Source organism: Aethalodelphis obliquidens, unplaced genomic scaffold (assembly GCF_003676395.1).
Source record: "Aethalodelphis obliquidens isolate GAN/ISIS:26980383/991018 unplaced genomic scaffold, ASM367639v1 scaffold116, whole genome shotgun sequence".
In the NCBI taxonomy this organism is placed as follows: Eukaryota; Metazoa; Chordata; class Mammalia; order Artiodactyla; family Delphinidae; genus Aethalodelphis; species Aethalodelphis obliquidens.
The window spans coordinates 1,829,349-1,843,379 of record NW_020838060.1 but is presented as its reverse complement, the minus strand read 5'-3'; the positions used below and the strand labels follow the sequence as shown (position 1 = coordinate 1,843,379).

Sequence of the window (14,031 nt, the reverse complement as noted above, 5' to 3'; positions counted from 1 at the left end):
GGATTCAGGGGATCAGAGAGAAGGAAGTTTTTGTGGCATGGAACAGGGTCAGAGAGTTGGACCCAAATTCAGCAGTGGTGGAGAGGTGGGTGGATCAGGTTCTCTTTCTAGTAACTAGACCACACACTTCCTAAGCCATCTGTCTTCAATAACGAGCAAAAGATTGGTTGACGTGGATTTGAAGGCACTTGATCCAGTGCCCTCCAAAAACGGGAGACTTACTAGAGGCCGTAACAAGAAATCTTGTGGCAGCCAACTATGCCCTCCCCCATATACTCACATAAAAACTCTTTCTCCTGTGCTTTCACGATTGCCTTTGATAACCTATTAAGCCCAGAGTCTAAATCAGTGTATACCAAAAACATATTGTCCTTTATTCACGGTCAAAAAGGACCTAATCTTCATTTAAACACTCCCAAGAGAAGAAGGGAAATATATTCTATCCTTCCTATGCAGTCAAGTAAACGAAGGAAACCGAAACAGTGGTACTTGGAAACTCAAGTACAGCTTGCTTCTCTCTTCTCTCGTCTGGAAACTGGATGTCAACACCCAGGATGACTTTGGAAGTCATGTGTTGAGGATGGCAGAGGTTGGATGCACACTGTCACTTCTCTACTGGGGCCAGCTTCTAACAGAAACAGGCAAAAGCTGGAAATCTACAGAGGTAGGAGGCTCTCAGGCAAGGCCCCACAGCCAGGCTGGGAGTGTCAGCCTTGACTGGAGAAGGCCAAGTGGGCAGGCAGGGATCTTGGTAAGGGGAATGAGGTCATCAGCTGCTGGAATACTTCTCTTAGTGTCGAGGGCTTTGACAGATGCCTCTCTTCTCCCAGGAGGCCAAGTATTGCAGCTTTCTAGGCAGAAACAAGGGGAGTTTCTGCCTCCACACTTTAAAAACCAATTCCATGTGTAGTGCATTCATTGGAATTACAGCTACTACATAGGCAGATGGGGTGGAATCCAACAGGCCATCCAGGCAAATGTGGCAGGTTATTCTGCTCGAATCAGCTTATTCTGCTTGAAGGATATGTGTTCTCCAAACGTCTGAATCAAGTGCCAAGAGAAACCAAAGAGTGAATAAGGCAATTGTAAGACCAACCAGTTCCAGACGGCAAGGGACACCAATAGTTCATACCAGCTCTTAAAAAAGGGGCCCCTAAGGTCTTCCTGAAACTAAGACCACAGAGTTAGGTCATTTATCATGGGTCCTGGGTGAGGAGCCAGAGCTGCAAGACACAGTATATCACCAACCCTATCACCTGCTAGCACCTACAGTGAGCATTGGTGGCCAAGTCATGCTGCCTGAGGCCACCGCTCAAGGACACAGGACAATTTAGCCGAAAAGCCCAGGGAGTCTTGTAGCAGTTGTCTGCTGACCTGGAGGAAAGGTCTGTCCCCTCTGTGTCTCTTCATCTGGCTTGAACCCAGGAAAGCACTCTGTACTGCCCAGTCCTCTAAGTGTCCCTCTACAGTGGCACTGACGAGAAAAAGGAGGTCAAGGCCCTGGGTCATCTACATAGTTCTTTTTCCTTTTCTTTTTTTTAAAAATAAATTTATTTTATTTATTTATTTTTGGCTGCATTGGGTCTTCGTTGCTGCACGCAGGCTTTCTCTAGTTGCAGCGAGTGGGCGCTACTCTTCGTTTCAGTGCACGGGCTTCTCACTGCGGTGGCTTCTCTTGTTTGAGAGCACGGGCTCTAGGCGCGTGGGCTTCAGTAGTCGTGGCACGCGGGCTCAGTAGTTGTGGCTTGCGGCTGTAGAGCGCAGGCTCAGTAGTTGTGACGCTCGGGCTTAGTTGCTCTGCGGCATGTGGGATCTTCCCAGACCAGGGCTCAAACCCGTGTCCCCTGCATTGGCAGGCAGATTCTTAAACCACTGCGCCACCAGGGAAGCCCACCTACATAGTTCTTGAGTGGCAGCAATGGTGCTGGAAGAGGTGCGGAGGCCACACCCTGGGCCCTCATTCAAGGGAGAAGCTCTGCTCAATTATGAAGACCCCTGGGGTACAAGAAAGAACCATGCTCTTTAAGATAGAAGATCTGGGTTCTAGTCTCAACTCTGCTACTGTTCGGCCATCATTTCTCTTTGGGTCTGTTTCCTGCTCTGTAAAAACTAAAGAGTAGATGAGGTGATCTCCAAGTTCCTGGTCTGATGTCTTATTGTTTGGCTACCCAGTGTGTCAGTCATTTGCTTGATGGCTCTCAGATCCCCACCCTTCCCCTACTCTGCCTTAGACTGCAGAGGGCTAGTGCCTGCAATATACATTTCCCAGTCTCCTTTGTCATCTGGCTTTGGAAGGCTGGTGGAAGACTGGAAGGTGGGAAGTAAGGAGATGTCAGGGTATTTCTCCCCTTCTCTGTTTTGGGAGGCAACTCAAGTAGTGGCTGTGTCTCCATGGTTACAGATCCTGCTAGACAGCCCTCATCTTCCTATTTGCCTTTTGTGTTCTTCCACCACCTTGGTAACAAATTCCCTGTGTCAAACTCCCTCTGTTGAACCATCTAACAACTGCTGTTTTCCTCACCAGACCCCAACTAACACAGCCAGGTTGTGGATTATCTGCGGTCAGTTTTCAATCCCACTGCTGTACACCCTTGTGTGCATCCTTAATTTAATATCCACCAAGAGAAGGAAATGGAAGGCAAGAGAAAGGAGGAAAATGAACTGTCAAAGATTGAGCATAACCCTGGCTAAATCCAAATCTCTGCCCATTTTTCCCCAGCGCACTGCACAGCTGAACACAGCTGGAGAAAACCCACACAACCTTGCTGTCCGGTCTCACTTTAAAGCCTAGATCGTTATCCTAAAGTGGGCCCGTAATACTGCCCTGCAGTCATCCTGCAGTTTCCTAGATCATTCACTCTCCTGCTTTCCTAGGCGACTGTTTCTTTCCTGGTCCTCTCTACTCAAATGCCTAGCACCACCTCCTCCCCCATCATCACTCTCAGCTAAAGACCTTGCTTCCTGTTTCACTGAGAAATCAGAAGTGTTCAGAAAGAGCAAGCTCCCACTACCACACCTCTCCACCTACTACCTCTACCAATTTATTCTACTTCCCCTCCAGTAACTGTGGGTGAACTGTTCACACAGCAGGCAGGGGGCCACCCTTAGCTCTGTTTCTTGTGCATGAGACCTATTTCTTCTAGTCTACTTGGCAATATTGCTCCAAATATTCTCCTTTCTCTCTTCTGCATTATCAGTTTTCCTCTTCTATTTGATTTTTCCCATCAGCAAACATACCATATTTCTGTCATTTAAATTTTTTTCTCTTGATGCTACTCCCTCTCTGGCCACTGCCCCACTTCTCCCTACTCTTTTAGCGAACTCTTCCAGAGAGTTGTCTTTGCTCTCTTCCTTCTATTCTTTCTCAAGCCCACTCCAATCAGGCTTTTGCCTTCACCACTCCATCGAAACTGGTCTTGGCAAAGTCACTAATGACTCTGCAGGGCTAAATCTAATGGTCAACTCTCAGTCCTTATTTTATCGGACCTTCCCACAGCATCTGGCACAGCTGGTTCCTCCTCCTCTCCCACTCTAACTGTTGGGCCCTCAGGACTCGGTCTTTGGATCCTTTTTCTTTTCTACCTTCAGTTCATCAAATCTTGTGACTTTAAATTCCATCTACATTTCTCTTGGTGCCCACATTTATACTTCCAGTCTGGGCCTCTCCTCTGAGCTCCGGATTCATATATCCAACTGCTTGCTCAACATCTCCATCTAGATGTCTAACAGACATCTCCTCGTTTAATAGATCTAAAACTGAGCCCCTGATATTTCCTCCTCTCAGTAAATGGCAACTCCATTCTTCCAGTTGCTTAGGCCAAGAACTTTGGATAATTCTTTCTCTTAAATGGGGATGGATCCATCAGGGAATCCTACTGACTCTATCTACAGAATATAACCAGAAACTGACTACCGCAACACAGATCCATGCCCCAATCATCTTGTGCCAAGATTATTTCAATATTCTCCTATATGAGTTCCCTACTTACAGCCTTACCCCTTTTATTCTATTATCAATGCAGCCACCACAGCAACCCTTTTAATGCATAAGTCAAGTCATATCACTCCTCAGCTCACCACAAGAAGAAGCTAAAATTGTTACAAATGCTACAAGCCCCCAAAGAGTCTGGCCCCGCTCTCTCTGACCTCACTTCCCCATCACTCCTTCTGTTCCAGCTACACTGGCCTCTTCGCCTCCTTGAACACTCCGGGCATACTTCTGCCTCAGGGCCTTTGCATTTCCATTGCTTCTGCCTAGAATGCTTTTCCCTCAGATATCCTTCCTCCTTCCTTCATATCACTATTGAAATGTTACATTCTCAAGGTGGCCATCTTTGACCACACTATGTAAAATTGCGTGCTCTCCTGACACCCTCTATGATCCTCCCCTAATTTAATTTTTTCCCCAACAGTGATTTCCATCTAATAAACTGTAGTTTTTCCTCAGTTATTTTTGTCTGTGGTCTTTCTTCCCCCACTAAAGTATCTAGCCAGAAGATTTCTCTGTTTTCTCACTGCTATATCCCCAGAGTGCAGTATACAGTGCCTGGCACATAGTAGGTAGTCAATAACTATGGATGAATGAACGAATGAATGAAGCCACAGAATCAAACTTCCTTAAATCCTACCCTTCCTCTGGACTGCTTATCACAGAAGACAAAAATGTCCTTATTGTCAAGTCAGATTGAAGTGGGGTTTCTCTTTTCATGTACTTTTAGCAGAAGTCAGCCTAACTGATGCGCATGTGTGAGCTTATTTAATCTTCATGCCAACTCTGAGAGTTAGGTATTTTCTCTCCATTTTTCAGATGGGAAAGGTGAACCCCAGAGAGATTAAGTTACAGGCCAGAGGTCACACAGCTGGTAAGTCCCAGAGCTCAGATCCCCGACCCACCTGACTGATGCCACAGCTGTGAGTTCTCAGCTGCAGCACTCCACACAGACCACCCTCCCCAGAAATGACACCAGGGCTGAGCTGAGTCAGCAGCCACAGGACTGGAGGGTCTGCGTGCCACCAGGGATCTCCACAAAAGAAACATTTGCTCCCCCCAAACCCTCAAGTGTCAGATGTCAGAATAGTCATCTTGTTTCCTGAGTTTCACAATTTGTCTTGTTGCTGTCGTTATTGCCTGTCTGCTTCCCCATTCTGTGTCTCCCCAGCACCTAGCACCATGAAGGGATAAATGAACTAATTCAGACACAATTCTGCTTAATATCATTCATCCATTCAACAATCCTGCTTGAGCACCTGCCTTGTTCTAAGCACTGTCTTTGTGATGCTTACAGTCTGCTAAGGGAGGAGGACATTAAATAATCACAGAAATAAATCACAGAAAAGAACAAAACAAAACTGTGAACAGTACCATAAAGGAAAAGTATGGGATGCTGTGAAAGTAGACAAGAGAACCCCCTAATTTCAACGGGAGCATGTCAGTGAGGGCCTCCAGATCTGAAGGGTGAAGGGGAAGTGGTCCTAGAAGAGGAAGTAGCTTATGCAAACATCCTAAGGAGTGAATGAAGGATAGTGAGTGTGCCTGGAATACAATTGATGGTCTCATCTTGTCAGTGGTGGCCTGTGTCTCCTAGGATCTGCCTTCAAGGAGGGGAAGGAAGGGGGAGACATCCTCCATGTTTACAGTTTAACACACTTCTGACAAGGATGGGGGGGGTGGGTGGACACAGCCTGACCTTGACTCACTGATGGAAACAGCTCTGTCCTCAGTGTCTCTATGTCCAGAAATTTCAAGCTTGGTCCCTTTTCCCTGGTCCAGTGTAATTGAGAGAACCAGTCACTACAAATCACTCTGTCTGGGAGCAACTGGGATGTCTCCAGAACTGAACAACGGGGGCCAAGGCAGGATTCCAGCAAGGAGGGCTTTGCAGAAGTTACCATTTGTGTCGCAGTGCCTGTGGCTTTCACCTAGGAGGGCTGGGTGGGGCCAGCGTAGCATTAAGGGATGGAGGCCACTGCCCACTAATGGCTGTCTCCCTTTTCACTGCAGCCCTCCCCAACTCCCAAGCAGCCAGGGCCCAGCAGAGAAGGCCCCAGGGCACAGGGCTGGCCTGCTGCTAGCAACCTGAAGGGAGGAGTTAAGAAGGCCGGGCTGACGGCCGCAAAGACAGAGCTGTGTTTATCCAGGAAAAGAGGTTGTACGTAGGCAACGGAGGCCCCTGCCAGCTCCTCCCGGGACTGGACTGGGGTAGCAAGCTGGAGAGGAAGCTGCTCCCCCACCCCGGGGCTCTGAACGCCTCCTGGCCAGAGGCCAGGACCCAGAGGCGGCCCACCAGTGAGGCCTGCACTCTGGGCGCCTGACCGAGCCTGCTGCCGTGGGCTCAGACTCCCAGGCAGAAAGTCGGAACCTCGCGCTCCCTGAGGTGCGGCGAGGGGGTGCGGTAAGCGCGCGCTGGCGGCGGGGCCTCCCGGAGTCAGCTCAGGGGGTGGCAGAGGATCAATGCTGTCTTTGTGCTCACTGGTTTCCTAGGGAGAAAGGGAGTGGGGAGTGGGAGGGGCGGCCCAACGGCTGGGCCCTCGCGGCAGAACTCGGGATGCGGTAGGGCTGGGACGCAGGGAGCGGGACAGTCAGGGCTTTAGGAGGGGTGGCATTCTGTGCTCCCGAGAGGTGCGTCTCCTTGAACCGGCCCTAAGTGCTCGCTCGCAGGGCAGCAGCAGCCAAGTGTGCAGCGAGTCTGCTTCTGGCCTGGAACGGCTCGGGAAGGCGAAGGAGGCGCGAGAGGAGGCAGGTGTGGCTAGGGCCGAAGGATGGCTCAGCCTGGAGAAGCTTGCGGTGCCGCCCGGGAATGCAGCCTGCGGGGATGGGGTGCTGGGGAAAGGGGGGTAGTCCCAAGGGGCGCCAGATCAGACACTGGAGGAGAGCCTTAGTCTTCTGGATTGGGCATGAGAGAAGGGGGTGAACCCTCCAAGGGCCGCGGTGTCTCTTCAGGGGGAGAGTGTATAGGAGCGGGGGTTCCGAACACGGGTCGGTGTCTGCGGCTACAGACCTTTTGTTAATGAGGGTGTTACTCTATTCTCCTAGTGGGTGTGTAAGGCCTTCTAACTCTGAAGTGGGTGTACATCTTCAGTACCAGCGGGAGCAATGGGAGAGCCTGTGTACTCGGATGTCCGAGGCCTGATCCGAAAATGTTACTGTCTAGCCCTGGGCTCCCTCTATTTCTCCCTGGACCCCCCGACTTTGCCGCCCTTTGTCCCTCCCCATCCTCCCCCCACCCCGCTCAAACAGGGGCTTGTGCACCCCGTGGGCCCGTAAAGAAGGGCACGGCGGCAGACCAGATGCTCGTTTGCAGCATCACCCACCTTGGGCTTTCCTTCTTTCCTTGTACAGGCCTCCACCTGAGACGCTGGGTTTGGACCCTCTCGGCCTCGTGGAACTCGGACTTTCAGCCCCCCCACCCCACCGCATGTGGCTCTTGGAGAAAGCTGGCTACTGGGTGGGGGCCGCGGAGCCCAGGGCCCGGTGGGCGCCCTCCGGCCTGTTTCCTAAGCGCCGCACCCCGTGCCCGCTGGCTCGCGCCTGCCCCAACGTCCTCACCCCCGATCGCATTCCGCAGTTCTTCATCCCGCCTCGGCTCCCCGACCCAGGCGGCGCCGAGCCCCTCAGCGGGCGCGACGTGGACGGGCGCGGCCTCCCCGAGGCCTGTTCGCTGCCGCACTTGGCAGGCCGCGAAGGTTGGGCCTTCCTGCCCGAGAGCCCACACACGCGCCGGCGCGAGTCCCTGTTCCACTCGCCGCCGCCCGCCCCGGCCGGGGGGCTGCCCCCTGCGCAGTTCAGGCTGCACGTCTCCTCCCCGGACCTGCGCCTCTGCCGGGCCCCCGACAGCGACACGGCCTCGTCGCCCGACTCGTCGCCCTTTGGCTCGCCGCGGCCAGGCCCCGGCCGGCCCCGGCCGCCCAGGCCGCGCTCGCTGTCCCCAGAGGAGGCGAGCTCGGCCGACACCAGCCCGTACGCGCCGCGCCGAGCGGGGCCGCCCACGCCGCCGCTCTTCCACCTCGACTTCTTGTGCCGCCAGCTGCGGCCGGCCAAGGAGAGCGTGCTGCGCCTCGAGCCCCTGGGCGGGCAGCTGCGGCTATCCGCCGAGTACCAGGCCTGGCCCGGGCGGCTGCGGCTGCGCCTGGTGAGCGCCGAGGGCCTGCCCGGGTCGCGGGCCGGCCCCGGGAGCGGCGGCGGCGGCTGCTGCGTGGTGCTGAGGCTGCGGCCGCGCGCCCGGGCGCGGGGCCTGCGGAGCCGCGTGGTCAAACGCAGCGCCAACCCCATCTTCAATGAGGACTTTTTCTTCGACGGGCTCGGCCCGCCTGACCTGGCCGCCCACAGTCTGAGGGCCAAGGTGCTGGACAGGGGAGCAGGCTTCCGCAGGGACGTGCTGCTGGGGGAGTGTGAGACGTCCCTGATTGCCCTGCTGCCCACCCTGCGTGGTGGGCTAGGTCCCGGAGCCTCCCTGGCGCCTGCCCATCTCAGCCTGTAGCCTGAGAGACTGCCTCTTCCTCAGGAGGTCTCCAGCGGGTCTGCAGTCCTCATTCTTTCCATCTGCCCGGCATGTATTTATTTTTGCTAATAAAATATCTGTTTGTCTCTGGCGGTATCTCTCCCACTTGTTGGCACCCTACGCTCTCAGATCTGCAGCCTACCTTCCTCCCTCTGCCCTGGCCGTACACGGGATGGAGAAAGCTCATTCAGTTGTCTGATTTGGAGCAGACCTTAAGCAGTGGTTCTCAAACTTGAATGAGCATCACAATAACCAGACATCAGGAATCCTGGATGAGCTTGGTAAACATGCAGAAAGAATCCTGGGCTCCATTCCTGAGAGACCCTGACACTAGTTCAGTAGGTCTGGCCTGAGTAGGTTCTAGGTTCCCTGTTCAACCAGGTCCCTACCCCTTCAGGGGGCCCTCCAATCACTGAGTCACTCCAGAAAAAAACTCTGTGACTGAAACCAACAAAAGCCACCTTCCGCTGGGGGTTCCTTGGGGCTGCACAGGGGAAAACAGCACTACCCCACCCATCTACCCACCCCCCCATCTGTTCTGAAGAGACATGAAATTTCCGTGTCTTGGGAGTGAGTCAGTGGATGTAAGACTAGCACACTATGCCTTTAGGTGTCCTCTCTCTTGCCTGTCTCTTCCACACCTGTGCCACCCTTGGGGGTAAAGCTGGAGCCAGGAGCTAGAACAGTGCTTGGTAATGAAAGACCAAGATAGAATGTCCCAGGGATTGAGGTCCTGGGGGAAGAGGGGGTCCCACTGGACTGTGAGAACTGTTCTCAGGGGTGCCCAGAAAACGCTACCCCAGTGAGTAGGGGCAGAATGTGGAAAATGGATAAATGTAGGTCACATTGTGTTTACCTCCTACCTGAATGTCCCTGACGTCAGCAGTGACCTTCTTCTCTCTCCCCCACCTTCCCTGGAGCTGGTTCCTCTTGGCTCAGGCCAGCCTTGGAGGAGGAAAGAAGGGAGGGGGAGAGGGAGGGAGGAAGGGAGGCGCTGTGCCAACCCAACTTCTTTCTTTCTCCCTCCCCGCTTTCTCATTTTGCCCGGTGGCCCTAACCAGGGCCAAGCCTGCCTGCTGGATCTAGATAAACCTCAGCATGTGTAATGCTAACATCTCACACACACACACACACACACACACACACACACACACACACACACACTTGCATTCAGAGCACCCCTCGGTTCCTTCTCCCTCCCCTGATTAGGTCCCTCCCCACCCCACCCTCAACCCCCCAGACCAGGGAAATCTTGCTCCAGATGTCCACTAGATGGTAGCATTGATCAAATAATATTAGGTGCTAACAGCTGCGCCAAGATAATCGCCATGCAAGGAACCGTTCCAACAACTTGCCACCAACCCCATTGAGGGTTAAGTACTATTGCTAATATTTTTATCCAGTGTGACCTTGGGTTTTACTCATCCAGTGAGGGGTAGGACTAGGATTCAAACCCAGACAGTCTGGCCTTAGACTCTGGGTTCTCAATCACCTCACTATAATATCCCTAAATGCCAGCTGCCACTTCCCAGTCAGGTCACTTCCTTCCCCAGGATGACAGCTCTCCGATCTTTTCAGCCTGTGAAGTCCACCCATAGATCCAGCTCCATCCCTAGTACTGTCCTACTTCAGTCCCAAATCCTCCCCTAACAACCTTTGGTGAGTAACTGGATTTGACGCCCATTTGAAAGTAGCTGGAAAGAGAAGTAGAGGCCATTTACCCTTCATTCATGCAGTCCTTCAACAAATACTTAGGGAAGGCCAGGAGGTTCTGGGCATTGGATACAGCAGTGATCAAAACAGACACGGGGGGCTTCCCTGGTGGCTCAGTGGTTGAGAGTCCGCCTGCCGATGCAGGGGACACGGGTTCGTGCCCCGGTCCGGGAAGATCCCACATGCCACGGAGCGGCTGGGCCTGTGAGCTATGGCCGCTGAGCCTGCGCATCCAGAGCCTGTGCTCCGCAACCGGAGAGGCCACAACAGTGAGAGGCCCGCGTACCGCAAAAAACAAAACAAAACAAAACAAAAAACAGACACGGGTATCAGACAATTTACAAAATGAATAAGTAAAATGTAGAAACGTCACCTGGTAATATGTTCTAGAGAAAAATAAAGCAGGAGAGAGATTAGGAAGGGAGTCAGACAAAGAGAAGAAAGGAAGATTGTAAGAATGGAAAGAGGGCGGGAGGGACCGAAACATTGCTTTTTAACCACAGTACTTTGTACCAGTAGGTTCTGTACTTTATTGTTATGCCAGTTAATCATTGCAACCACTCAGTAAGGCGGCTACTGTTACCATTTTACAGGAGAAGATAGATCAGAGAGGTTAAGTAAACTTGCCTGAGGATCAGCCCTGACTGCAGGGAAGTTTTAGGACTGTGGCTCCATCCAGACCTCCTACCTCACCTGCCATTCAGAGGAGGCTCGCAAGGTGAGAATTCAAGTCCACTCCAGTCAGGAGCAGTTTGCTCAGTATCCACAGCTGTGACCCTCCCCCTCCCCACCCCCCCATGGGGACCACAATGTCCCTGGAGGAACTTCCAGGCTAAACTAAAGCCACAGAAGCATGCCCTGGGGCAAATAAGGTCGTAAGAACCCCTCCTGTGTGCAGACTGCTCTGGCCTCAAAGCATGTTCACAGACACAAGTCTGGACAGATATTACTGTCCCCTTTTTAACAATGTGGTAATTGAGGACTAATAGTAGGCTACGTTCTTACCCGTCTTTCGGCTCCAAAAATCAGAGCTCCTGCTTTTCAACCCTCCTTGCAACGTCCAAGTCTAAATGACCACAGATGTTAATTGACAGATGAGTGCCACAGGCAGGGTCACACGGAGAGTTCAGGGCCAGGAGCTGAGGTCAAACTCCCACTGGTCCCTCCACCCACAGTGGCCTTTGTAACAGGAAAGGGGAGGGGTGGTGACTGTGAGATCTACAGATGTTTATAGAGCCGGAGATGTCCTTTTTTTTAATGGCTGAGGGGACTGTGCCCCCTCCCTGAGTCCCTCCGGTGGGTTGAGGTCTCCCCCAGGCATGGACCTCTTAGAAAGGACACATAGGAAGGTACTCTTAACCACTGGATCAGGCCTCCCAGAGCAGGTGGCCCTCGAAGGATGGAGCTGAGGTGGTATGTAGCATACAGTCAGCCCAGGCCCCACAAACTTTCCACCTTTACACCCCAGGCCCTCCCAGGAGGGGCAGGCTTGCATGAGCTTTAAGTGGTTTCTGTGGTCTAGGGGGTGGAAAGGAAGGGAAGAAGAAGTTGGTGACTGCTCCCCAGTTCCAAGCCACCACCACCACCCTCCACACCCCCAGGCTGCTTGCCCCTGGCGTTCAGATTCCCCTGATAAGGGAACTTGGGCACGTGGTGGGTGAATTGATTCTCTGATCCCTATCAGCCTCTTCCTTGCATAAGAATGTGAGAATGTATTTGGGGAGGAAATAACCACTGCCCTGCTCTGAAAGGACTGATTCCTCCAGAAAAGGATCTGTGATTAGAGCAGAAGGGAGGAAGTGTAGGCATGAGGGGGGGACTTCCCAAAAGGATGATCAGGGTACCTACTTGCCCCAGGGAGAAAGAACACCAGCCATCCATGCTTAGGGTAAGGAAGGCATAGAGATACGCTGGGAAGCATGAGACTAGCTTAGGCCTAGAGCCAGGACCCTGTCTTCCCAACCACCAGTCACTTCCTCCCCACCTTACACAGTGGCACGAAGTGGCACGGCTGAGAGAGGCAGCCAGACCTACCGTATCTGGGGTGGGCAGGGCTGCCTGGCACGATGCCAGGGCCAAGTGCCCATCTCCAGGCGCTCTGCACGGCCTCTATTCCATGCCCATGCTTGGTAGGTCAAGAAGGGACTCTGAGGGACCCAGAGTCACAGAGGAAGAGAGGCTGAAAGAGGAGAAAATAGAAAGAGGGATGAGCTACCGAGGCACAGAAAACAGAAGAGCCATAGGCATGGAGGGGTTGGCAGGCAGAGACACAGAGAGAGGATACCGAGAGGAAGCAAAGCCAATCGTGGGCAGGGAAGGGGACAGCAGAGCAACACTCTGCCCCAGCAGCCCCTGCACCCTGCCCCTCTGCCTCTTGCTGGCTCTACTTGTCTGCTGGGCACTGGCCTGGGTGGTGCTTTAGAGAGCTTTACTTCTTACTCCAAGCTTGCCCAAGGGGCTGAGCCCCAAAACAGACCAACATCCTGTTCTGTGCAGAGAAGTATACACAGACGCGTGGGCCATGCATTTACCAAAAGGACACGGGGATAATCAGAGTCTCAGACGAACAGACACACGCCCTCAGACTCTCGGTACAGGAAGGTCCCCAAAAGTTTCCACTCCACTCTTCCTCACTCCCTGCACCCTTGTCAACCATCCTGGGAGCTGGAAAGTCCTTTTCTACTTCTAACCTTTGTCCCGTAAGCTGCAGCCCTCTGGAGTCTCTGGGAGCTACCCAGGAACGGAGGTGTTGATGGTAGCGGAGCGTGCGCTTCCAGGGTGGGGCACGAGCGCAGGATGGTGAGGTGGGAGGGCAGGTGAGGGAAGGGACAGCTGCCTGCCCTCTCCACGCCAAATGCCACGTGCACCGGGGAGGAGTGGGCTGCAGTCACGAGGCTGAGGCGTGGCTGGCTCCTGCTCTGCTGTTTACCAGCTGGGAGTGAGAGCCGGAGGAGGTGCCAGGGAGCCTCCCCACTGCAGCCTGGCCTCTGGCCAGCCGGCCTGTTGGGTAAGCAGGAGAGCCAGGCCCAGCTAATCAAACTCTGGGCCGAGTCTGTGCAGGAGATTAGTGGCATCCGGGTCCCGCGGAAGCAGTATCCTGTAGCTCTCCACAGAGCCCTTCCTCAGCGTGGGTCTGCCCAATCTGGGGGGGTCTCCTTCCCGCAACTAGTGCAGTGCAACGTGGCTCCCCTCCTGTCCCATGGCTCCTCTGCCTCAGCACACTCCTCCAGGCCTGCCCACAGCCCCAGCAGACCAGGAGGATGTGGAGGCACCAGGGAGCCAGGGAATTCTAGGGAAGGGCAGCAAAGGGCAGCAAAGGGCAGAGGCTAAGCAGAGGCCTCAAGGAACCCAAGAACCACGGAGATGAGTCTGACCTCATCCTGTAGAAGAGGCACCATCCCCCGAATAAGCCATCCCGTCTTCATCTCTCCCCTCCCCACTTCCCCTGTTCCCGTCACCTGTCTTGGTCAAGTAGAAAGCGCATGATTCTAAACTCACAAAGACCTGGGTTCAAATCACAGCTCAGCCACTTATTGTCCTTGTGCAAGTCCTTGGGCAACTCATGACTATCTTTGAGCATCACTTACCTTATAAGCATCACATAGTTATCTGGAGCGACTATGCCGGCCTCATGGTGGATGTTGGGAGGATTGGAGAAAATCACGGATTTACATAAAGTGACCGGCAAAGGGCCCAGCACACAGAAGGTGATCGATAAATGCTAGCCCCCTTCCCATCACCTATCCTGTTTCTCCTCAAGCCTCCAAACTCTGTTCCTCCCGTCTCTCCCCTTGTCCCCTCCTGATGCCAGGATGCTCTG

General features: G+C 53.5%; 1 protein-coding gene and 1 long non-coding RNA gene across 3 annotated transcripts; one reads left to right on the top strand and one right to left on the bottom strand.

Annotated features, from left to right (window-relative positions):
* The first annotated feature begins 5,981 nt into the window (after positions 1 to 5,981).
* On the top strand, positions 5,982 to 8,590 carry C2CD4D (C2 calcium dependent domain containing 4D). 2 transcript variants are annotated; one of them, XM_027097849.1, is made up of 2 exons: positions 5,982 to 6,392; positions 7,340 to 8,590. In XM_027097849.1, the coding sequence occupies exon 2, from the start codon at positions 7,416 to 7,418 to the stop codon at positions 8,475 to 8,477; it is 1,062 nt and encodes a 353-aa protein (XP_026953650.1). In that variant the 5' UTR covers positions 5,982 to 6,392; positions 7,340 to 7,415; the 3' UTR covers positions 8,478 to 8,590. The 2 variants fall into 2 exon arrangements, with proteins under 2 accessions (XP_026953650.1, XP_026953649.1); XM_027097848.1 differs by having other exon boundaries at positions 5,987 to 6,374.
* LOC113615434 (uncharacterized) lies at positions 8,565 to 13,955 on the bottom strand. The gene is made up of 2 exons (XR_003431001.1): positions 13,799 to 13,955; positions 8,565 to 9,443 (listed from the first exon to the last, which is right to left on the bottom strand). It is a non-coding gene; the product is annotated as an uncharacterized LOC113615434 (long non-coding RNA).
* Positions 13,956 to 14,031: the final 76 nt, after the last annotated feature.

Excerpts from the sequence above, each read along its gene's own strand:
- C2CD4D (XM_027097849.1), top strand. The coding sequence starts at position 7,416 with ATGTGGCTCTTGGAGAAAGCTGGCTACTGGGTGGGGGCCGCGGAGCCC.